Raw genomic sequence first — 24124 nt, 5'->3', positions numbered from 1 at the left:
CTACCACTGAGCTATACCTTGCCCCCTAAAAAAAATTTCTTAGATATATTTTACACAAAATACATCTAAGTACATAGTTTAAGTTCTGATAATTAACTATGCACTCATGTGACCACCACCACAAGATCTGGGATATGCTTGTCACCCCAAAAGCCTCCCCTACTCCCCCGTACTTTACCCTCCCTGACCCCAGCCAGCCAATGATCTGCTTTTGGCCATTAGTGATTAGTTTTGCCTGTTTGATTAATTTCATATACATGGAACCAAGTATTTTGTATATGGCTTCACTTAACGTGTTTTGTGTATCAGTTTTGCTTAGTATTTCATGGTGTAAATTCACAATTCCTTTACTCATTTATCTGCTGGGCATTTGGGTTATTTCCAGTTTTTGCCTATTACAAAGGAAGCAACTACGAAAATCCACATACCAGAGTGGACAGGGCTTCCTTTGTATTTTGTTCATGATCATTTTTGATACTGTGTCCTTGGGGCCCAACAGTTTTGTTGGCTTCCCTGTGTATGCCTTCAGTGGTTTCTGCCAAGACCCACAGCTCCCCACTCTTCCACCAGCTGAGAACTCTGACACCTGTCCCCACTTTGCGGCCCTTACCCCTGACCCTCCACTATAGTTCAAGAGATACAGTGACAGCCATTCTGCCCTCCTGAAGATGAAGAGGTCAAAGAAGGGCCAAGCCCCAGGTTCCACCCTCACCCCTGAAGTGCTGGGATATGGTCCTGCAATCAACTCACCAGCCATCACTTGGGGTAAGAGCTCCAACAGCTTCCAGGAGCTTATAGCCCCCAGGCCCTAAACACCCAACCACGAGAAGAGGGCCCTAGAAAGGAACACGCCTGGCGGGTTCAACTTCAGTTCTAAGGCCTGAGCAGTGACCAGCTCACCTCACCCAGGTTTGCAACCAACACAAATTCTAAGACAGGTATTGCCTGAAGCCTGGAATTGAGACTTCTTACACAGAAATACAACGGAACAGGTTGTGCTGGTCAGAGGGGAAACCAATTTTGAGGTGAGCTAGCTCAGGCGCCCCAGTGCAGGATGGACACCTCACACCGGTCGCCAGCCTGAGCGGGGCCATGACTCCCCCACTGCACCCTCAGACCCCAACAGGAGGCCTGGTGGGTGGGGGAACCTGCGCACGTGCTTAGGGGCCAGGGCACCCACTGTGCGAAGCCAGCAGAGGCATAGCAGCTGCTTTTCCAACTTTATTTAGAAAAACAAATCCAGGTCCCAGGCCCCCGTGCCCTCCCCAACCCCAGCCATAATTTAAATAACTTAGAGACAGAGTCGGGGGTCAGGTGGGGGGCGGGGGAGGTGGAGAGCCCACTACAGCCGCCGCAGTGCCCGCTTCTTGTCCGTCTTTTTCTTGGCCGCCAGCTTCTTGTCGCGCTCGCCTGCGTGCTTCTTGGCCATGGGACCCTCCGCCCCTCCCAGGCCTCCGGGGGCCATGGAGTCGGTGGAGGAGGCTGCAGCCCCGCTGGCCCCGGCCCCCCCACCGCCGGGCCCGCCTGCGCCCGCGCCCCCGTGGATCTCTGTGAGCAGGCGTGCGCGTGCCGCGTACTCCTCGTAGTTCTCCAGGAGCAGGCGGCCCGCCTCCTCGTTGAGGGCGGACTCAGGGTTGGGGTGGATCAGCAGGCACTTGATGGTCTGTGGGAAGAAGGCCAGGATCAGGGGCCTCCCAAGCCTCCCACATCTGGCCTTGTGGCTCTGTACTGGCTGCTCCCCACCAGATCACACACTGGCTCTGCCCACACCACGCAGGCCCGCTCATCAGTGACTGAGGCCTGGACCAGGGAGGCAAGGGACTTGCCCAGGGTCACTCAGAAAGCGAGGTAGGGGGGAAATTTAGGAACTCACACCTGGCCTGCAAAGCTCCACTTTCCCCTGCTACCGGAAGATGCTTAAACCCAGAGCTGTCACTGGCTTTCACGGGAACCCCAAGGGCAGGGCCGGCCATACCCAAGAAGGGGGACATCCAGAGGGCAGTCCGGGAAGGGAGTGAGTCTTCAGTATTTCTCACCCACCAACTTTAACTGAGGGGTAAGTAAGGGCTGACAAGTGTGACCAGCAGCCCCCTGTGGCTCTTCTGAGGTGGCCCCTAAGCCACTGTGTTCCACCTCCACTTTTTTCCTGAAAAGGAACCCGAACATGCCTGGCCTTGAGCAGGTGAAATGACCTCTCGCCTGTAAATGGGGGTGGTGACAAGTGCCCCCAGGGCTGTTGTGACACACGCAAAGCACCTGGCACAGCAGACACCATTGATGATCACAAGGGATCCAGGATCACGCCCTAATCCTGACCACTGCACCCCCAAACAGAGGCCTGGCTGCCAGTCCTTCCTGCAGCTGCCCTCCCACAGCTGCGCCCAGCCTGGGCCCTGCACTGCAGGCCCCAGGGCTCACTGGGGACACCTGGAGTTATTCTGTGAGCTCATCTCCCCTGTCCCTGGCCGCCATCACTGACACTCCAGGGAGAGGAGGGGGAGGTTTGGGGTCTGTTTACCTTGGTGCTCAATCCTCCCCGGGGCCCTGCAGGAAACCCCAATTCCCCTTCCTACCATCTGCCCCAGGGGCTAATTAGAAATTCAGTTTTCAACAACTTAAACTTGTGAGGGGTGGAGGGGCAGTTGGTACCCTACACACTAGACACCCCACAGTCTGGTGTCCCTACCTCACCTGACACGGGCTGGGGTGGTGCTGGGGGTGGGGCCCTGCACTGCAGACTGTGCAGCAGCTTCCCTGTCTCCGCCCTGCAGGTGCTGGTAGCACCCTCAGCTGTGACAACTAAAAATGTCCCCAGTGGAGCAAAAGCACTCCTGGTTGAAAAATAATGGTTTATGGAAATATTCTCGGATTACCAGTGATAATAGCTGCAAAAGCTGTAACTACTGAAACACCAATGAACTGCATACTTCAGGACACTGAATTTTGACACACAAATCATATCTTAACCCTAGCCAGAGTGGGGGTGGGTATAGCTCAGTGGCAGAGCGCATGCTTAGCATGCATGAGGTCCCAGGTTCAAGCCCCACTACCTCCACAAAAATACAAAACATCATGTTAACCCTAGCCGGACGCTTGACTTGTACCTATCAGAAAGTCGTCCCACTACACAAAGCCATCACTTGTTCTGCAGGGAAGATGCCCGGGGAACTGTCCACTGTTCCTTCCAGAAAAGCTGGAAACCTGGATTCTTCCATGGAAGCTCCCAACCACTTGAGTTGATTTTAAAAAAGAAACAAGGCTCTGTGGCTGGGACATCATTGGGATGTCAGGAGGGAGGCCCAGTCCCAGCCAAACTCACCAGCAGCACATGCCGGATGCCCAGCTCAGCTGTCCAGTCCCTTTTGAGCACATTGACACAGATCTCACCGTTGGCGCCAACGTTTGGGTGGAAGATCTTGGTCAGGAAGTAGCCCTTGGGCGGGGAGGCAGGAAAGTCCTTCCCCAGGAGGAGTTTCATACGGAACAGGCCTCCAGCGTATGGGGTCCCCTCTGGAATGCAGGGAGGGGGACTGGGTCAGGAGGCTTAGGACTCCCAGGCACCCCGAACAACCCCAAAGCCCAGTCTCCACAGTCTGGCCCTGAGGCAAGTGCCCACTGCCTCTTCCACCAGACTGGGGGATTCCTGAAACTAGGATGGGGCTAGGCTTCCAGGGGGTCACAGGCACACATCCCCACCTGAGTTAACCCTTTAGGCTCGTGTCACCACCAAGCCCTGGTCTCCACCCGCAGTGCCTATTCACTCCTAAGCAAGGCACAGTCGCACACCCTTCCCAAGAGACAAAGACACGCACACCCTCTCATCTTCCTGGAAAAACATCTACCTGGCAGCCTCTCAGGCCCATGTCAGGACAGTTCTGTGAACTCCACGGTCTTCCCCGCTGCAGCTTCTCATTCACCCACTTGGATCAGGTCAAAAAACCGTGGGAGTTGTTCCAGACCCATGGCTATTCCTCATGCCCCAGCCCCCACATCCAACCCATCAGTAGCCTGGGCAGCTGAGCTCCAGGTCCCCTCCTGAATCAGACCCCACCTCCAAGTCCAGCTGAACGGCTTTTCTCATCTGACGGCTGCCAGCAACGGTCAAGGGCTTCCTGACCAGCCTCCAGCCAGCTTCTACCCCAGCCCCGTCCCCACTGAAGTCAAACTCTGAAGTGATCTGTTACCCCTGCTTTATACCAGCGGCTTCCTTTCCAAACTCCTTGAAGAAGCCTACTAGTCCTAAAAGCTTGTCTTTTTTCTCCTTTCTGTTCTTATAAAGCTCACACTGCGCCTGCCACAGGCCTTCGGGGATCCCCACCCTGCCGCCCGCATCAAGGCCAGCAACTCTGAAGTCCTCCCTGACCCACACCCCAACAAACCCAAATCCAGACTAGGTCCTTCATCACACACTCTTGTAACATCTTCGCTTAAACTAGAAATCAACTGTTAACAACTGAAACGTAGTGCGTGAAGTGACACGCTGAACCACCCTGCATGATCACGCGTAATCATTTGGCTATGGTTGTTATTTCCCCTAAGGTGGCAGCTGGCTCCTTCTCGGTTTGGTCCCCAGAGGCGCGGACACTGACGGCAGGAAGGAGTTTGAGATCATCCAGCCTGCCCTCCAGGCCTTTGCTAATATGATTCTCACCACCTGGCACCTTCTTCCCACTCCCACACTTCAGGACGGAGGAACACCCAAACCCAGGTAAGGCCCCCATTAATTATATTCTTTCCTGGCCCCCAGGATTTTCTCACAACACTTACAGGAATGTATACACAATTATTTGTCATTTGTCATGTCCTGCCCTGCACACCATGAGCACAAGGACTAACAGGTATGCCTGTCATGTCCACTTATACTGGGGGCCCCTAGCCCTGCTCTCAAGATGACAAGGATCTAGGAAGTGCCCTCCTGCCTCTCGTTCCCACACTCACCAGGGCCCTCAATAGTGACTTGCAGGTCGGTGAGGTCCTCCTCGTTGGGAAAGACCTTGATGCCATCAGGTGGGTCAGCTGTCAGCGTCGTCACCTCCTTGTACACCAGGCGGATGATGTGGGGGGGCAGGTTCTCCACGTTGGAGTTCTGGGTAGGAGAGAAGGGGGTGAGCTGCGGGCAGAGCCGGGGCCCAGGACCTTCCGCAGGATCTAGGATGCGGTGGCAGCCCTAGTCTTGTCCCTGCAGGCCCAGGCTGTCAATCACCCCCAGCTCCCAGATCCCCTCAACCCGGGATGCTTCCGGCGACCGTCTCAGTCTGGTCTCCCACTAGAAATGGGGCGGATTTCCGAGGGGCTTGAGGATGACTCCACCTTCCCCAAAAGTCCCCTAGTAGCCCCTCAATGATTCCGCGTAGGGCGGAGGCCTATCCTAGTTCCCTTCCCCACCTAACCCTGGAAACCCCAGCTCAAGCATGGAGACGGCGGCGGAGCGTCGTTGCTCCCGGAACACCTACGGGCGGGCCAAAAAGCTTGGAGCATTCCCCGGGGCTCAGCCGGGCCTTCCCCTTCTGCACCGCTACAGGAAGGCCCCTGTACCCATCCCTGGCCCGGGACCTCCTAGGTGGATGCTCCAACGCCCCGAGCCGCCCGCGAGAGACTCCTGAGGCCCCGCCTCCTCCCCCGACCACCCCTCCCAGGCCTGGACACCGCGCTCACCATGACTGCGGCTGGCCGGGGGCGGGTCCCCCCAGCCCCCTTCCTGCGCTTTCCGGCCGCCGGCCGGGGCGGGGGGCCCAACTGCTGCCGCTGCGGCCCTGGCGAGGCCCCAGCGGCCCCGCTCCGCTCCCCGCTGCCTCCGACGCCCGCAGCGTACCGCGCCTGCAGCTCCACCCACCCCGGTGCCCGGCCGCACTAACCCGGCCGCGCGCGCACCGCCGCCCTTTTATATCCGGCTGCAGGCCACGCCCCCCCCCGCGGCCCCGAAGCGCCGCGTCCCGACCCGCGACGTCAGCGCGCACGGTCCTAGGCGTTCGACGGGCTCGCTCCCTTCCCGAAAGCTGCAGGCAGAGGCGGGAGAAGTTGGGGAGGGGGCTCGCGGCAGGCCGGCCAATGGGAGCGCGCAGGGGTCGAGGAAGGGATCCGGGAGAGTGGGGCGGTGGAGAAGGGGAAGTTGAGAGGAAGAGGACGTGAAGAACGACGCGACCGTTGATTGGGCGGTTTGAATGAGACGCCGGCGTACGCGCGCGAGCGCCCTGACGCCTAGGAAATCGCGCACGCGACTAACGGTCGGCCTGGGAGCCTGGGCGGGGCGGAGGGAGGCGGGACTTGGGGGGTTTTAAAAGGATGATGCAAGGCTCTCCGGCCAATAGGGACGCATATTCGTGGGGTAGCGTCACGAGATGCGCGCGGGCTAATCCTTGACGGAGAAGGCGGTACCAGGTGGGGGGGGGCGGGATAGACGGAGAGCGACCAATGGAGACCCTGCCTAGCGCGAACCTAGGCCCTCGCAGCCAATTAAGTTCGTTGGGTTTTATGTATGCAAATAAGTGCGCGTGGACGCCCGCGCCCCTTCCTCAGCCCGCAGTGGGGGTGGGCGCTGGGAATTGAGGTACGTTTGTCAGTGAGGCGCCATTTTGTGCCAGGAATGACATGTGACCTGCGTGCTGTGTCGCGGAGGTTCCAAGACCAGTCAGCACGGCGTTGAAGGCTTAGACGCCTGGCTCGCAAATGTGTGACCTATGGCCCTGGCCAGGCCCCGGGCATGACGCCGGGCCTCAGTTACCTCCTGTGAGACGTGGACGCCGCAGTCCCTCGTGGTGCCAAGGAAGTAGGGAGCGTCCCTGGGCCTCCTTTCAGGGCCCGGCCTTGCCTGTGACTGACTGTGGCTTCCAGCTAGTCAGGCCTTCGCCGGGACTCACGTCCCCGTATGGGAAGCGGACACACAGTTGCCCGAAAACGGGCCCGGAATGCCCCGGGCGGCCCGGTGTCGGCGCCTGGAGAGCGAGGACCGGAAGCTGGACCGGCTTCCTCCCGCTCACCGTGCCGGGGGCCGGGGGCCCCTCCCAAGGCCTCGCAGCCCGGCAGGATGGGCCCCAGCCGGGCCCCCGCATCCTGACAAGCCCTCGTGGGCCTCAGCTTCTGGAGAAGGAGGCAGGAAGGTGCAGAGACACCCGCAGCCGAACAGTCATAGTAACTAGTTTGTGGCAGATGGGCCTGTGGGGGCCTGGCACACGTGACCTTCAGTCCTAGCACGCAGGGTGCAGATTCTGGCCCGGTTATAACACACGAGGACACTGAAGGCAGGAGGGGTCAAGTGACTTGGGACAAGACAGAGGTGGTGGTCAGACTGATCTGTATCACCAAATCCACCCAACAGGCAGAACGATGATGGGAATGGTTATTGTTTACTCTGGGTGGAGGCCCTGTTCTAGTTTGCATGCTTGAGCGCATTTAATCCTGGCAGGTGGATTCCCTTCTGGACCCCCTCATTCACTCAGTACGATTTAATTTGAACACCTACCATGTGGCAGGCAGGATGCTCTGGGGATGCGGCAGAGTAAAAGGGGCAAAACCTCTGCTCTCAAGGAGCTTACGTCCTCGTGGGAAAGCCAGACAGCGAGTAAGTATATGCCATCATCAAGTGGGCGAGTGATGACGGCTTTGAAAAACACGAAGTCAGGGTCCGGGGGATAGAAAGGGAGGGGTGGGCAGGGCAGAACTCTCTGAGGGAGGGTCATTCGGGCTGCAGGAAGGTCTATGGGAAAAGCAGCCCAAGAAGAGGGAACAGCAGGTGCAAAGATCCGGCGAGGGGACCATGCTGGCTGAGTTGTGGGGGCCACCAGGAAGCCAGCCAGGCTGAGTGGGAGGTGCTGAGGTCAGAGGTAAGCGGTCAGCAGTTCCATCACTGGCCTAGGCTGGGGTGGCCAATGTGTTGTTTTCTTCAAGCACTAGGGGGCTCCTGGGTGCATTGACAGGGCAGTGGGCGGGCACGTAGAGGCCCTGAGCAGGCTGGTGGCAGTGGGGATGGGTGAAATCTACAGGACCTTAAGGTTCTTGATATTGCAGGCCCTGAGAGTTTCTGTCCCAACCTACTCAGTTCTGCTGCCTTAGCCCCAGAGCGGCCTAAGGCTTAAGCATGGCCATGTTTCAGTCAGACTTTGTTTACAGAAACGGGCAGTGGCTGGAGGAGTTGGCCCTCAGGGAGTCCACCCTTTCTGACTCCTGAAATCCCAATAGGCCCCACCCCTGCTAAAAAGCTTTCAAGAGCCCCCAACACACTGCATTTTGAATACATCTCAAACTCCCAAAAGATCCATAAGCACTCTTCCTGAGGCCTCCTGGGCCTTCTTTCCATCTGTCCCTGGTATACACCAAGCCTTATCTGACCTGGGGACATTCGCAGGAGAGTGCTGTATGCCTGGAAAGCTTTCCACCCCATCTTCTTTCTTCCCCAACCTCCTCCAGGCCTAGGCTCGCCTTAAAATGTCACCCAGAGCAGCTTCCCAGTCTCCGCTCCCATACTCTGTTCACTTCACTGTCTCTGGTCTTTGCGACCCATCGAAATTTATCATTATTTGTTGGCTTATGTGTTTGTCTCCATCTTGCCTGATGAGTACAGCCCCAGGAGAGCAGGGCGTCTGTCCATCGCCCCTGGCAGAGTGCCTGACAGAACGAGGTGTTCATTCAACAAACATCGTATTTACTGAGCAGCTACTAAGGGCCAAGGCAGCGTTCTGTGTGCTTGGGATACGTCAGCAAACAAAGATCTTTCCCCTTGTGGGGCTTACTGTGGCGAGGGAAAGGAGACACAAAAGCGAAATGTAATAAGTAAAATACATGGTATGTTAGGAGGCAGCAAGTACTGTAGAAAAAGTGAAAAGTAGAACAGGGGTGCCAGGGGTGCAGATGCCGTGGTAAATTTTAAGCTGGGTGTCCAGGGAGGCCTCACCGAGCGCATGTCATGTGAACACAAGTTTGAAGGCAGGGAGGCACTGAGCTCTATGCTTATCAGAGGAAGAGCATTCCAGGCAGCAGGAACAGCTGGAGCTGGAACACACTCGAGGAACTGCAAGGAGGCCAGTGTGGCTGCAGCAGAGTGGGCAGGGTGTGGGGAAGTGAGGTCAGAGAGATGTCTGTGTGGTCAGGTTGGGGAGGGGGTATCACGGAGGGCCTTCAAGGCCGTGGTTAGGACTCTGGTTTTGTCTTTGAGGAAACAGGGAGCCACTGCAGGGTTTTGAGCAGAGGAGTGCTGTGGTCTGACTCTGGTTTTTCCAGGTCATTCCGACTACTGGGTGGAGAAGAGAAGGAAGGGGGATGAGGATGGAGGCAGGGAGGCCAGGAAGGAGGCTGTTGCCCAGTAATTCTGAGAAGAGATGGTGCCAGTGGTCAAAGAAGGTATGTAAAAGGCCAATAAACACATGACAAGGTGCTCAGCATCATCAGCCAGGAGGGAAATGTAAGTCAAAACCACAACGAGATACGACTTCACACTGCCAGGATGGCTGTAGTCAAGAAGTGAGATAACAGTGTTGGAGAGGATGTGGAGAAATAGCTCAGACAGCCAGTGGGAATAAAAATGGTGCAGCTGCTTTGTAAAACAGCCTGGCAGTTCCTCCAATGGTTAAAGCTAGAGTTACCATGTGACCCAGCAATTCCACTACGCGGTATGTACCCCAGAGAAATTAAAACGTGTCCACACAAAAAATCATGCACAGATATTCATAGCAGCATTATTTATAATAGCCAGTAAGTGGAAACAACCTGAATGTTCAGCAACTGGTGAATGGAGAAACTGTGGTGTCTACTTAGAGTGAAATATTACACAGCCATAGAAATAAATGAAGTACTATTACATGCTACAAAGTGGATGAACCTTAGAAACACTATGCTAAGGGAAGGAAGCCAGTCACAAAGGACTGGGTGTTGTATGATTCCATTGATACGAAATGTCCAAAATAGGCAAATCCATACAGACAGAAAGTAGATTAGATTGCTTGGGAGATAGGGAGGTGATAGCTAATGGGTAGGTTTTCTTTTGAGCGGCGATTAAAATATTCTGAAATTGATTGTGATGATGACATAGATGCCCAACTTTGACTATGCTAAAATAATTTAAACTGGTGAATTTTATGTATGGTATGTGAGTTATATCTCAGTAAAGCTGTTACTTTAAAAAAAAAATTGAAAAAGAAGTACTGAGACAGGAGGAACTAAAAGAAGTCCAGAAGGCAGGGAGAGAGAGCACGCTGAGGGAAGAAGGATCTGAGCAGGAGAGGAGGGCGTGTAGAGCGCCAGGGCACCAGTGAGGAATTTTGTTGAGGAGGTGTGATAGGTTTGGTATTCCCGTTGAGACTCTAGCTCAGGGCTGCTGGATAGAGAGCTGACTGGAGGGCCCAGGGTGGAAGCAGAAACTCTAGAGCTGGTTGTGGCTTGGGCCAAGGGGGTGGCCATGGGAGAGAAATGGGTAGCTTTGAGAACTCCTTGGGAGATGGCCTAGTGATGGGCCTTCCCAGTTAGTTTGGGAGACTGGAATTGGCAGAGGATAGGCTGGGGAAGGGGTGTCCTTCCTTTGCTAAACATCGAGTAGAACCAGAAACTTAGTTCTACTCGATGAAAGCCAGATTGTCCCTTCGGCTGGAATTCTAGCTTCAGCAATGAATCTTCCTTTCTTCTGTTCGGCTGTATTAACTTACTCAAGAAATACACGCTTGGAAGGAAATTTATGCAGTTACTGCAGTGTGAGAAGTAAAAGAAAGAGGTGCAGCTCTAGCCCTTCTTCACCTCCCACACTTGCATTCCCTCCCCCTCAGGTATCGCTGTTAACCTCTTTATAACCTCGTTAACCTCGGGTGTCTTCTTCCCCACGCCACTTGGATGGTTGCATTCCCACACATCCTCCCTGGGCAGCCTGCAAATTGGCTGCTGCAGGGCGGTCGTTTCTAGTATTCTCCAACTGCCAGGCGTTTACGCCGGGTCCAGTCTGCGGCTCAAAGCTGCAGTGAGCATCCTCCCAAATTTGTCTTTGGGCAAAGGTGTGAGCTTTTCTGAAGGAGAAATTCCTAGAAGTGGAGTCGCAGGATCAAAGAGCACGTGTGCTCACAGTTGTGCCAGGTAGCCCTTGGCAGGGCTCTGCTTAATTGGATCTCCACCAGCAGGATCTGATCCATTCATTCAGCAAGTATTTATTTAGGACCAACTGTTTGCTAGGGATACACCAGTGACCAAGAAAGGAAGCAAGACATCGCCTTCCTAGGGCTTCTGTTCTGGTGGAGAGACAGGTAGTAAACAGTAAGCATTAAACCCATGGTGGCTGACCATCCCAGGTTGCCAGAAATGCCGGACTTCAGTGCTGATGATGGGAAAGTCCGGGGCTAAGTGAGAGAAGCGAGAGAACTAGTTTTGTGGATATCCAGAGAAGAGGAAGCAGCCGATGTCAATGTCCCGATGCAGCAATGAGCCCAACTGTTAGCAGTCTTCAGAATATGTGCCAGTCGTGGGCAAGCCAGGGTGCCCCATCTTTCAGCTGCGTTTCCTTTCTTTCCAGAGAGGCTGAGCATTTTTGCTTGGGTAAGTGCTTCCATCTTCATTTCTGAGTCCACAGTCTGTGGTTGCTGACATGTTCCCCGCCCCTTCGTGGCCTTAATACTTTTAAGCTCGCCACCTGTACGTGCTGTCGGCAGGTGATTAACAAGAACCACTTTCCTTTTTGCCCCTGAGCAGAGGTTAGTGCTCTCCCGGCAGGAGGGACCCTGATTAAGTGGTAGCTGTGCCCTGCAGTGGACCAGGTGCTCCCTCTAGTGACAGACACAGCCTCAGTGAAACGCACAGCCTGGCTCGCACACCGACTCCAGAAATGCAGGGCAGAGACTTCGCACGGGATGAAAACATAGTTTAGTGTGCTGGGGGCTTCCTTTAACCAGAACCAACATCTCTGATGTACATCAAGATTGAAAAGGGTACGGCCTGATGCTGGCGAGGTGGGAGCAAGCGGCCGTCCTCACATACAGGGACTGCCATGGCTTTCAGCATTGCATCTTGGCATCGTGTAGCAAAGGTCTTAAAGACACCCCTACCCCCAGAATTTCACCCTGCTAGGAGGTCATCCTGGGGGAGAAAGTGAATGCTCCATGTGGTGTGCAAAAGATAGTCCTCAAAGTATTGTTATAGTAGCGAAAATCAGGAAAAAGCCAAACGTCTAGCGGTAGGAGCTGAAATAAAAATTATGCTGCGTGGACTCCAAAAACATCAGTGTTAAAGGAGCCCCGAGAGACTCAAGAACCGGGTGCAACACCTAATCCCGGAGTAGCAGCAGCTGAAAAGAAAATTGCTCCAAAGGACAATATTGGGACAGTTGGTGAAACTTGAACATGGACTTCACCAAAGTGGAGTTCTTGATTTTGATAACTATACTGTAGCTGTGTGAGAGAAAGTCCTTGTTCTTCAGCAATGTCCCTTAGGGCCTACTCTCAAGTGCCCCTGAAAAAAAAAAAGAATATTTATATGGGAAAAAAATCATAAAGCAGTGTGATGAAACCTTAACAAGTGGTGAATTGATGAAAGCTGTACTTGAGCTTGAAAACTATTTCAAAATATAAAGTTAAAAAGAAATTAAAAGGGAAAAAAGGCAGGTGCACAGAACATCTGGTATAGATTTCAGGAGTTTGCAAGCCCACCCTGTCAAACGGCAGTTAAAAATAGCTGCTCAGAGGCTGTATTTATCAACACAGAGCTGCACACTGAGCAAGCGTTAGGGTACAAAGGCAGAAACGCTTATGCCAGATCTTATCCTTGACTTGCCCACCAAAGCACAGTACATACGGGGGCCCGATTGTTTTTTTTCTTGGCTGAACAGAAATGAAGTAGTGGACAGGCACGTAGAAGCCGTGCTGAATGAAAAATGCATATGTTTCAGCCCTGGCTTTACACCTCAGAGTGGAAGCTAACCACCCTGCATGCGAGAGGAGTGAGGCTGGCGTCTCCCCGTCATGCTCTCCCTGGGCATATGCTTGGCGAGGAGAATGGCAGTCAAGTCCTGCACCGTTTACGTTTAAATTTAAGCTTTACTTAAAAAAAATAGATACAACACCTACACAAGAACTCAGAAGTACAAGAGTGTGCAGCAGAAAGCTCCCCCTCACAGGCAAGACGCACCGCCCGGGTGGGCTGCACCAGCCTGCAGTAACAAGTGGCCCCAAGGCCCCAGGGGTTAAAGCAACAAGGGTTTATTTCTCGCTCGCACTTCCTATCCATCGAGTGTTGGCTCAGGCCCCTATTTGGTGTTATCCTTATTCTGGGGCTCAGTTAATCTACTTGGGTCCCAGGCCAGAAAGAGTAGCCCTTAACCTGAAATATCACCAGTGACCATGGCAGAGGGCAGGGAAGAGCATGGGGATCCACACACCGGCTCCCAGACGCTTCTACCTGGAAAGGCACTTCTGCTCACACCGCCCAGAGGCCATCTAACCTCTAGAGAGCAGGGAAGTAGGGTCCTACTGTGTGCCCGGGAGGAGCGGCTCCTCAGTGATCCCATACTAAGAGGCATGGCATCACCACCCTCCCTCCCCACCCACCCCCAATTATCTGTAGACTAAGACTCCAACACAAAGAGGCAATTTCTGAGGGTGTGCGAACAACCGTCACATGCGCCAGGAGGGGGCACTTCACAAATGATCCGATGCCCCTCTTGACCACAAAGGGGACTCCACAGTGACCTGCAAATGCAGAGGTGGAAACCCATCCCTTCCCAACAGTAAAACTTGAGACACGGGATCAGGAAAACATCTGTTTATTCAAAAAAATACCAAGTTGCAGCTCAGCCGGCTGTTCTCACCTAGGAACTGGGGCAAGAATTTGGTGTTGGGGGGAGAGATAAGGAAGGAGGCAAAGCTGTGGAAGGTCTTTTGGTCCAGAATTGTTTATCTTCTCCTTTCTGTACCGCCCTCCACTGCCCGCTCACCAGAATGGGGGTGGGGCTTGCACGCAAGATCCTGTGTCTGTGTTTATCGGGCAGCAGGGGAAGACTCAGATGGTGAGGTCCCAGCTCTGGAAGCATCAAGGGGACCTGGCAGGACGTGCCCACTTCCTCACCCCCTTGAGACCTCTCCCCACTATGGCTTATTTGAGATAAGAGGTCAATGCCCCAGGGTCAGGCAGCCTGTGAGGAGTGAGTCATGAGTGGGAAGGGGAGCGAGGTACCTGGATCCAGGCTGGTGAAGAGCAAGTTGAGGGGGGCATACAAAAGCTGAAAGGCCCCGAACCCCCCCAATTGTGGGGGCTGGAGAAAGCTGAGTGCTCCTTGGGGGTGGTGAGCAGAGGGGAGGGGGTCTGGGAAGGGGCAGGCACCCCAGCTGGCTCCTTTTGGGGGAAGTCACAGTCTGCCATAGGGGTACCGGGCAAGGTGAGGCCTTCGGAGGGACTGGGGGAACCCACAGGAGCAGCTGTAAGCGTGGAGGTGAAAAACTGGCAAACTGGCACTGGGGCCATGGTAGAGTCAGGGTAACACCCCAATTTCCTCCGTGTGGTGGGAGCTGAGGCCAGTTATCTATCCCAGGCGCCCGATGAAAAGAGATGAACTTAGGTGCCAGTATTTGGGGGGAGACAGGAGACGGAGGGGGACGGCCCAGAAGAGGGAGAAGAGGCCCCCCCACCCTGCCCTGGGGGCCGGGGAGGGGGCATGTAGCCCTTTAAGAGTCGGGGAATGGCCGCCCCCCACATGGCTATGTACAAGGAGAATTAGGGGTAAATTGTGCATTGGGTATTGGGGAATCCCCGAAACCCTAGTGGCTCCCTAGTGTGTGAGAGGGACATGAAGGAGAGAACGCTGCTTCTCTGCCATCTTGGGATGATGCAGAGCACCACCCTGCCTCCACAGATGGCACTGGCAGTGGCCATGACCCTCCAGATGTGCCTGCCCCAGGACCAGGCCAGCAGAGCACATGAAAGCCCCAGGGAGGTCGGCAGCTATTGGCCCAGCCCACAGGGGTCTCTGTGGAGAGTTTGGCCCAAGCCAATGGAGTGCTGCTCTGGGTGGGGATCCAGGTGACAGGGATTAGGCAAGGGGCAGTGACATCACCTGAGGACTGGAAAGCCGCCCTCTGGTGATGATAAGAGGTCCCTGTGTTGACCCTGTCACGGATCAAATGGTTGGGTGAAGGGCAGTGAGTTATCAGGAGGGGTCCAGGTGCCCTCACCAGGGCGTGATGGGGGGCCGGCCAAGGCCAAGTCTGTGGTGAGGTTGATGCAGGCATCACCCTAAGTCGGGAACAAGGCAGTGACATCATCAAGAAGGGCCAGAATAGGATGATGTCATCGAAGATGGCCCTCCCTACTCTGTTTTTGAGGGAATGGGACAATAATGTGTATTGTGCTGGTTCCCCTTAAGGGAACAACTGGAAGTGACCCCAGGAGACAGTTGAAATACAGCTGTCATAGTGCTTGGCTCCCAAGATGATGGATACTGGAAGATGGTGACACATGGCTGAAGTGGATCCTGGTAAATGATGCTATCATTGGGTGTCCTGGATCCTGGGAGATGATGATGTCATGGTTGTGGTGGATCCTGGTAGATGGCACCATGGTTGAAGTGGATCCTGGGAGATGATGATGTCATAGTTGAGATGGATCCTGTGAGATGATGACACTATTGAGTGTCATGGATCTTGAGAGATGATGATGCCATTGTTGAAGTAGATCCTGGGAGATGACGATATCAGGGTTATGGTGGATCCTGGGGTGTGAAGACATGGTTGAAGTAGATCCTGGAAGATTGATGACACCACAATTATGGGGGACTATAGGAAATTTTGGCATGATCAGTCCTAGTGGATCCTGGCAGATGTTACTGTCAGCTATAGTGGATTCTGGAATGACATCATTGGTCATGGTGGATTCTGAGAGATGAGGACACTATAGGTCATAGGGAATCCTGGGAAATGATGTCATCATTAGGCATGGTTGACATTTGACCCCAGGTGCAGTGCCATCAGGAGTGGTGGAAGTCTTGTGGTGCTACTGATGCCATCAACTAGAGCAGCAGCAGGCATACCCTAACCTCCCCCCACCCTGCAGCCGGAGGCCAGGACTTGTTTACAGAGGCGATGGTGTCTGTAGTTTTGGCAGAGAGAAGTGGCGCCAGCTTTTTGGCCACCTACGAGTCTCAGGACTCCAGGAGCCTGGTGGGCCAGAGTGGCCTCATTGGGAGCAGAAGCCAGTCTGGGAGTGCTGTCCTCCGGGAGTCACACAGGAGGTGACCTCACTACACAGGGGTAGGACCGGTGGCCCAAATTCCCTTTAGGGGAAGGTCTGGTGGAGCTCCTGCAGGGCATGTCCGTGGGGTCAGGAGAAGGAGCAACCAAGCTAAGTCACGGCAGGACAAGGCAGAGACCAGCGATACCATCACAAGTGACGGCCTTCCAAAGCAGGCAGTGTCTCTGGGGATGACATCACAGCGCTGGGGCAGAGCCTCCAGTGGTGTGGGGGCTCACTGCCAGCAACCCGGAGACAGACCGTCATCTCTGGCAGAGACCTCTCCAGATGGGGCAGCCTTCCCAGTGATAACATCCCTCAGATGACATCTCAGGCTGGGGCACTTTCTCTGGTGCCCCCAGGATGGCCCTGGCCTTGGCACGCCCTGCCTTTCTGTGACATGGCAGCAGCAGTGGCGGTCTCCTGGCGATGTCTCAGAGCAGGCAGAGTCATCTCGGAGATATCGCAGAAGGGGCCTCATCCTGGAGATGTCCCAAAAGCAGGCTGTCATCTCCAGTGGTGACATCATGGAAGAGGCAATCCCTCTCATAACATCATAGGGCAAGGCACCTTCTCTGGCAATGGCATCACAAAAAGGAAGCAGAATCCCTGTGATGATGTCATAGAAAGGAGGCCTTATGTCTAGTGAGGACACAGTTGGCCAGGCTTTTTCCCCTGGGATGTGTCCCAGGAAGGTGGCTTTGTCTGTAGAGATGACATCACAGACAGAGGCATCTTCTTTGGAAGAAAATATTTTCCTGGTGATGATGTCAAAGAGGACTTCTGTTGCCAGAGATGACATCATAGAGTGAAACTTATCTATGCAGTGACATCATAAGACAGACTCTCTGTATCTAGGGATGACATCATAGGACAAGGCATTATTTCTTTTATGACATCACAGGAAGGAAGTCTTTGTGATGACATCATGGAACATAGACATAGCCTCTAGTTAAGTGTGGGCCTGTTTCTCTGTGATGACCTCATGGGAAGGAGTTTTTGTCCCTGTGATAAACACAGACATCTTCCATAGTGATGACCTCACAAACGTCTTCCTCTGTGATGACGTCATAGGAAGGAGGCCTTGCCTCATACTGTGATGTAGAAGGAGGGATCTTATCTGCCATGACATCCAAGAAAGAGGCTTTGTCTCTGGTGACGATTACATCCAAACAGTGTCCTTGGAGGCAGCCCCCCCCCACCGCTGATCTGGGCTCCAGGCCCCTGAAGTGTGCTGGGGGGTGCAGGCTGGAATGGGGGCCCGGGAGGCTGCAGCCCCCAAGCCCCGGGCCCGGCCTCAGACGCTCAGACAGTCACCTCATTCTTGCTGGCGGTGCGCAGGTGTTGGGGCAGGTGATGGCCGGGGATGAACTGCAGCTGCTCCAGCGTGCCCTGGCGCTGGAAGGGCGGCCTACGGGCCAGCGTACCGCCACCGCCGCCGGTGTCTGACATCCAGGCGGGCTGCGGCGAACCGTGCAGGCCGTGATGGTGGTGCGCGTGCAGGCTAGGTGGTGGAGGCAGCCCGTGCAGGGGGGTGGGGGGCCCCCCAGGCCCCAGCAGCAGATTGGAGTGGGAGGCGGCCAGGCTGGCACGGGCGGTGGGCTCCGGAGGCAGAGCGGGGCTGCGCGGGGGTGACAGGAGGTGCTCGCGGCTCTGGCGCAGGGCCTCCGGTGAGGACAGAAGCAGGTGCTCCTGGGACACGAGGCGCGCTCGCGGCAGTGTGAACTCGTAGCGCGAGCGGCCCCCGTCACCCAGCAGGTGCTCCTGGGACATGACGCGCCGCGGGTTAGGCGCAGGCGCCAGGCCCAGTTCCTCAGGGCCACCCCAGCCATCCATTCGATAGCCGCCCCCTGTGCCAGGTCGCCGAAGCGTGTGCAGGGGCAGTGTCCCGCGGGGCATCTCCGCCAGGTGCCGGCGCTTCAGGTAGGCCTCATCCAGATCCTTCTCGGCTAGGGGAGAATGGAAGAAACCACAGAGGTGGATCCACAGCCAGCCCAGAACCTGCCCCTCCTCTATGGCATCCCACCCCAACACTGACTCCCACCCTCACAAGGACCCCAGACATCACCTGGAACTTCCTGGTCATTAACCTGGGCAGAGGCACAAGTTTAACCAATCAGAACATTCAAGCCAGCTAGGTAGCCAAAGTGCAGATTCTGAGGCCCAGATGGCAGTGCTGGGATGGAAGATGGGGCTGGACTTCCTTTTTTTTTTTTTGGCCTGGAAACATCCCTTCCTTTGGGAGTAGAACCCAACTCTTGCTTTTGAGGAACTACTTTTCTTTCCCTCTCATCCTCTAGCAAGTATTTTTCAAACCTGGAGATTTGACCCTTTCGAGGGTTGTGAAGTCGATTTTGTGAGTGGTGAGTGACCACCATTTTGAAAAGTGAAACAGTAGAAAATGATCAGAAAGTGTCCCATAATAAGAGGATAATAAGTTTCAAACCTTTCCTGTAATTAAAAAATGTGCATATATATGTGTATGTGTGTGTCATGGGCCATAATATAAACATAATTTCTTACTGTGGATGTCAGTTTTAAATGTTTGAAGTCTACTCCACTACCAGGGATGGGCCATTGACCCAGAAATGTCCAATCAGAGTCTCAGTGATTGGTTCAGGGACAAGCATGTGACCCATTTTTGGTATCCAGGCCTGGGATTTTTGCTGGAATCATTGGAAGACTCCTCTCCTGGTAGAATGGGAGCCTGAAAATTCTCAGGGCCATCATTGCCATCACAAGGGGAGGGTCTGTCTGAAAATGAAACCAGCCCACTGTTTAGCAGAGCTGAGAGATGTAGAATTCTGGAGACACTTTTGAGCATCTGGATTCAGCCACATCTGAAGTTTGTGGCCCATAGACTTTCCATTATCAAACCAGCATTGTTGCCTTTTTTTTTTAAAGTTATATTTCTATTAATTGCAAATCAAATTCTGATGAATACAATAGATCTTGTGGGGAGCATCATGAATTTGCATTTTAAAAAGGCACCCCAAGTAATTCTACTATAATATTACCTCAGGTAATTCTGGAGCAAACTTGGAGAAAAAAACTAAGGGCAGAGCTAAATCTTTAAAAGGCCATGGGCCACTGTCCACGGTCCTGAACCGAGGCCCTGACCCGACCCCATCCCCCGCTCAGCTTCCCTTCCATGGACTCACCCAGCCTCTTGAGGGAGGAGTAGCGGTTGAGTTCAGATTTCACTGCGGCCTCGTAGGATGGGGGCAGATGCGAGAGGTTGTGGAATGACCGAGAGCAGGACAGCGTGGAGTAGTGCAAGGAGGGGCTGGGCGGTGGAATGGCCCTCCAGTCTAGGGCAGAAGGACAGGGCGGGGGGGGGGGTGTCAGTCCAGTCCCTCCTCCGTCAGACCTAGCAGTTCTTGCCCTCAGTCCCTTTAGGACGTTAGAAATCTTGGACTCCAACCCCTCAAAGCTCCAGCAGTCCAAGCTCCCTCTGCTCACTCCCCCTACCCACTTAGGGGCTTTTTGCTGGGGAGAGGAGGAGGAGGGGCTCAGCACCTACTGTACACCCGGCCCCAGGCTAGGAGGGGTGCACTCTGGGTAGGAGAGCGATGACTACTTCTGGCAGACATGTGAGGAAACTGAGCCTCACTCGGTTACCTGGCTAGACTGTGAGGACTGGCTCACAGGGTCTCACCCCTGCTCTATCCCGGGCACCTGGCTCCAGCTCAGTATAAGGGTGGGAAGAGAAGGAGTCTTGCCCTCCCTGCAGCCCTGCCCTGGTCCATACCCAGTGTGGCGGCATGGTGTTTGGGGCTGTTGACGTTGAGGTGCAGGTAGTTGTGGTGCAGATTATCTGTGGGGATAAGAGAGGAAGTGGATCACTGCATTGTCTGCTCCCAGCTGGCACTGCTGTTCTGGTCTTTTGGAAGGATCCCCACTCATTTCCACTTGGTCTGCAACTCTAGCCCCTCCTGCCTCCTGATTCTTTACCCTGACCTGCTTCTCCCTCCTGCATCATCAGACCAGCCTTCTGGCCACCTGGCCAGCCCATCTCCAAGATCAGCTGCACTGTGGTGCTCCTGACATGTACACCTACTCCTGCCCCTTAGCTGCTCGAACTCTTCCCAAGAGACACAGTTTAAAGTGGGGATGGTGTTTGAGGCCTGTGTGATTTGGCTCCAGCTGACATCTGCAGCCTCACCTCCCATCCCTCCCCTCAAACCATGCTTCTCTCTAATACCCAAATGAGTCAATCTCAGTTATGCCACAGGGCCTTTGCACATGCTGTTATGCTGTTCTCTCTCCTTTGAATCCCTTCTTTCCCTGAAGAACTACTCATCCCTCAAGATCTAGGTCAGGAGTCTTCCTTATCACTACTGTTCAAACCCATCTCCTCCCCTCCATTCCTGACTGCAGATCAGGCCCTGTATTTACTGCCTGGATCATCATCCCAGCCTCCTCCTGAGCCTTCTTCTGCTCATCTCTCCCCCTTCACAGGGGTTCCAGTGAAATAGTTCTTCCAACCTCTTCTGACTTCGCTGCTCCCCTGCTCTAAACTTCTCCATGGTTCCCCATTGCCCTCAGGACAAAGGCAGAGCTCTTCAGCTCAGCCTGGAACTCACGGGACTTCCTGAGGTATCTGCCCACCCTCTCCTCTGCCTCAGCTCTCTGGCCACTTCACAAGCTCTGCTCCAGCCACTCAAAGCTCCTCCTGCCCAGGAAACTTCCCTCACCTTCCCAGCCACTGCTCCAGCATCACTTTCTTTGGGAGCCGCCTCCCCCTCACACCAGATGAGATCCTTTTCACCCTTTCAGCTACCTGGACTTCTCCACTTCTCCATCATAAGCTATAAGAATAACCATAATATGAAATGAATACTGTTATGATTCTCATTTTATGGATGAGGAAACTGAGGCCCAGAGAAGTGAAGTCACTTGCCCCAGATCACAGTGGTAGAGTCAAGATTTGAGTCCAGGCGTCTGGCGCCCAACAAATTCTCATTAAATTACTAAATGTGTCCTTATGTGTCATTGGCTGTTGGGTGTTCTGACATGAATTTCTCAAGTGCAGGGGCTGAGAATGTCCAAATCTAAATCACGGTGGTGCCCATGGGTGGGGGGGTCCACTGGAGGGCAGCGGGGAGGTCTGGCCCACTGCAGAGTCCAGTGTATTACCTGGAAGAGGTCTCGGCCACAATGGTTCAGGGAAGGCAGGGGCAGCAGGCTGAGGCTAGGGGCGGGGCCTGGGCAATGAGAGGCGGGGCCATCCATGGAGGGCGGAGCCACGGGGACAAGGGGCGAGGGCAGAGGCAGAGGCTGCAGCTGCAGTCCCACTTCCTGCTCACCGAGATTGGAGGGCTTCACTGTGTTGTAGATGTTCTTGGGCGTCCTCGGAGGCATGATGTCGGGACCCCCGACCCCCGGGGTTAGGGAGCTGCTTCGTGCCCGGTCCGGGCGGGTACCAGGCCCCGACTGATGCCTCAGAATGTCGACCAGAGCCCTAGAAGCGGCAGAGGAATGGTCAATGGCCTGAGTGCTGGCGGTGGGGGTGGGGAGAGGGCGAGCACAGGCCTTTTTCCCCTCCCTGTTCTCACCTTTCGGGGTGTCTGTTTGCTCAGCTCTGCTTCTCACCTTTGTCCAAGCTCTTTGCTAATGTCAATCTGAGCACTGCCCCACTGCCACAAGGCCCCTCCGGCCACACTTCCAGCTTGAAGCGCCCCTTCCCTAGTTCATTTGGACTACCCCTTCTGTGGTCCCTCCCACATCGTCCTCCCTGTGGCTCTGTCCCACCCTGAGCCTGGAACCTCAGTCCTCTTCTTTTTGCTGGCTTCCCCATGGCAATAAAGGGTGCTATGTGGACCCCAAACCTTAGACTCACCCTTGACTCCTCTTCTTCTTCTTTTTTTCCTCCACAGCCCTCAGCAATCCTGTGAATTCAATCTCCAAAGTCTATCCCAACTTGGACTACTTCTCAACACCTCTACTGCTACCAGTACCATCTCTTACCATCAGTGCTACAGTCTCCTCACTGGCCTCCCGATTTCTACCCTTGTTTCTTGCCCACTAGTTTCACACGCACAGCCCAGGAATCAGATGGTGACACACGGAGCTCAGGCACTCCAGTGGCTCCCTCATCACACTTAGAATAAAGCTGGCTTCTGCCTGCTTCTCGCCCACTGCACTACTTCTCCTCCTCAGCTCTGGCCCACTGCACTCCAGCTGCACGGACCTCTTTGCGTCCTGCAGACACTCCACCTCAGGGCCTTTGCACTTGCAGTTTCCTCTGTCTGGAATGCCCTTCCCACAGACATCTACTTGATTCTGCCTTTCCCTTCAAGTCTCTGCTCAGAGAGGCCTTTCCTGAGCGCTCCGTGTGAAACAACACCTTCTATCCCACTCACAGCTCGTCATGCTGCTTTGCTTTCTTCGCAGCAGTTACCAGTATCTAAAGTATATTGCATATGTGTTTGCTTGCTTACTGTCTTGGTAACAGTAGCCAACATTTATTGCGGGCTTACCATCCAGGACGCCACATGAATCAACCCAGTTAATCTTCATTACAGTCCGAATGAGTGGGGAACAATTATTAGCCCCATCTTGTAGGTAAGGAAACTGAGGCACAGAGAGGTTAAGCAACTTTCCCAGGGTCACACAGCCTGCAGGCAGCAGACCTGGGATTGGAAACCAGGTTTATCCATTAGTGTAGGAACTTTGTTTTGTTCACTACTATATCCTCAGCTCCTGGCCCACAGAAAGTGCTCAGGAAATATTTGTTGAATGAAGGCCTGAGCCTACCCCGTCACTCTATAGCCTGCCACTTCAGTTACAGGCATTCTCAGGCCCCGCCCATCTCTCTAAAGCGTTCACTTCTGCGCTCCTGGTGGCTGCCTCCTCCGTCTCCAGCCACGCCCGCAACATTGCCCAGCACTCCCCAATGGCTCCGCCTCCCGTTGCCCAGGGCCCGTCCCCAGACTCCTCACCCTTGGGCCCCAGAGCACACACACCTGGGCACGTTGATTTCCCGGTGCGCCCTGGGCGCACGGGACGCCTTGCTGAATGCCACTTTGGCGCCGACGCCCACGGCCAGGGCGAAGCTGATGACCCCGCACACTACGTAGGCCGTGCTGCCGCCGGGGCCCTCGCCCCCACGAACCCCGGCGCCCCCCGCCCGGCCCCCTTCCAGCCATCCGGCTTGGCCGGGCCCGGGACCTCCGCCCGCACCCCCAGCGCCCCCGGCGCCCCCGGCCAGCGGCGGTGGCGTGGTGGCCCAGCGCGGAGTGTCATAGTTGGAGCAGGAGGCCTGAGCCAAGCGCATGTGGCGGTGCTCGCAGCAGAAGCGGTAGTGGCAGGTGCCGCAACAGAAACGGTAGGAACCAGTGCTGCAGTTGAAGGTGGCGTCGTACTGGCCCATGACATCGTAGTAGCCGTGGCAGAGCTCGGCAGGAGGGGGCGCCCGTGCCGCCGCGCCCGGCCCACTCTGGGTGCTGGTCCTGGTGCCGGTGCCATTGGCGCCTGGGGCCGCTGCGCCCCCGCCGCCCGTCAGCGCCCCGGTCAGGCGCCGCAGGTGCGCCAGCAGGGCGGGCAGCGGACCCGGGGGCTCGGCGCTCGTGGCGTTGGACGGGAGTGCCCCCGCCTGGCCGGTAGTGGAGGCCAGGAGCAGGAGGGTCCCGAGGAGCAGGAGGGCTGGCATGGGACGCGCAGAAGGTCGGACCAGGCCGCCAGGCTGGAGGGAGAACGGAGGCTGGAACGGTGGGCAGGAGAAAGATGGACAGAGACAGAGAAATGTGGAGGTGGGCGGCGGGAGAGGATGAGGAAGGAGGGCCAAAGGAAGGTAGAAGGATGGAGAAACACGAACCAGAAGACAGAAAGGATGGAGGGAGGGGAAATGCATGGACCCAAAGTTGGTGGTCCCAGCGGCAGTGTACGGTGGTGGGGCGCAACAGAAGTGTGCGCAGACACCGCAGAAGGAGAATAGAAA

General features: G+C 55.1%; 2 protein-coding genes and 1 long non-coding RNA gene across 5 annotated transcripts; 1 reads left to right on the top strand and 2 right to left on the bottom strand.

The window, feature by feature from the left end:
- Positions 1–1208: 1208 nt before the first annotated feature.
- Positions 1209–6067, bottom strand: UBE2S (ubiquitin conjugating enzyme E2 S). The gene is made up of 4 exons (XM_072966517.1): positions 5656–6067; positions 4939–5086; positions 3320–3510; positions 1209–1663 (listed from the first exon to the last, which is right to left on the bottom strand). Exons 1-4 carry the CDS (start codon positions 5656–5658, stop codon positions 1343–1345), a joined length of 663 nt encoding a protein of 220 aa, XP_072822618.1. The 5' UTR covers positions 5659–6067; the 3' UTR covers positions 1209–1342.
- On the top strand, positions 4039–22327 carry LOC140698026 (uncharacterized). Of its 2 annotated transcripts, none has more exons than XR_012075384.1 (2): positions 4039–4708; positions 22062–22327. It is a non-coding gene; the product is annotated as an uncharacterized lncRNA (long non-coding RNA). The 2 variants fall into 2 exon arrangements; XR_012075383.1 differs by lacking the exon at positions 4039–4708 and adding an exon at positions 6561–7558.
- On the bottom strand, positions 17049–23836 carry SHISA7 (shisa family member 7). Of its 2 annotated transcripts, XM_072966514.1 has the most exons (5): positions 23151–23836; positions 21492–21646; positions 19934–19999; positions 19344–19493; positions 17049–18131 (listed from the first exon to the last, which is right to left on the bottom strand). In XM_072966514.1, exons 1-5 carry the CDS (start codon positions 23834–23836, stop codon positions 17488–17490), a joined length of 1701 nt encoding a protein of 566 aa, XP_072822615.1. In that variant the 3' UTR covers positions 17049–17487. The 2 variants fall into 2 exon arrangements, with proteins under 2 accessions (XP_072822615.1, XP_072822617.1); XM_072966516.1 differs by lacking the exon at positions 19934–19999.
- Positions 23837–24124: the final 288 nt, after the last annotated feature.

The sequence above is a fragment of the Vicugna pacos genome, chromosome 9, assembly GCF_048564905.1.
Source record: "Vicugna pacos chromosome 9, VicPac4, whole genome shotgun sequence".
NCBI classification, from domain to species: domain Eukaryota; kingdom Metazoa; phylum Chordata; class Mammalia; order Artiodactyla; family Camelidae; genus Vicugna; species Vicugna pacos.
This window is presented reverse-complemented; position numbering and strand designations above follow the sequence as displayed.

Excerpts from the sequence above, each read along its gene's own strand:
- UBE2S (XM_072966517.1), bottom strand. Across the intron at positions 3,511-4,938 it reads AGTCACTATTGAGGGCCCTG|AGGGGACCCCATACGCTGGA; the intron begins GTGAGTGTGGGA and ends CCTGCATTCCAG. Across the intron at positions 1,664-3,319 it reads GCATCCGGCATGTGCTGCTG|ACCATCAAGTGCCTGCTGAT; the intron begins GTGAGTTTGGCT and ends TTCTTCCCACAG.
- SHISA7 (XM_072966514.1), bottom strand. The coding sequence starts at position 23,836 with ATGCCAGCCCTCCTGCTCCTCGGGACCCTCCTGCTCCTGGCCTCCACT. Across the intron at positions 20,000-21,491 it reads AGTGAAGCCCTCCAATCTCG|ATAATCTGCACCACAACTAC; the intron begins GTGAGCAGGAAG and ends TTATCCCCACAG. Across the intron at positions 19,494-19,933 it reads ACACCATGCCGCCACACTGG|ACTGGAGGGCCATTCCACCG; the intron begins GTATGGACCAGG and ends CTTCTGCCCTAG.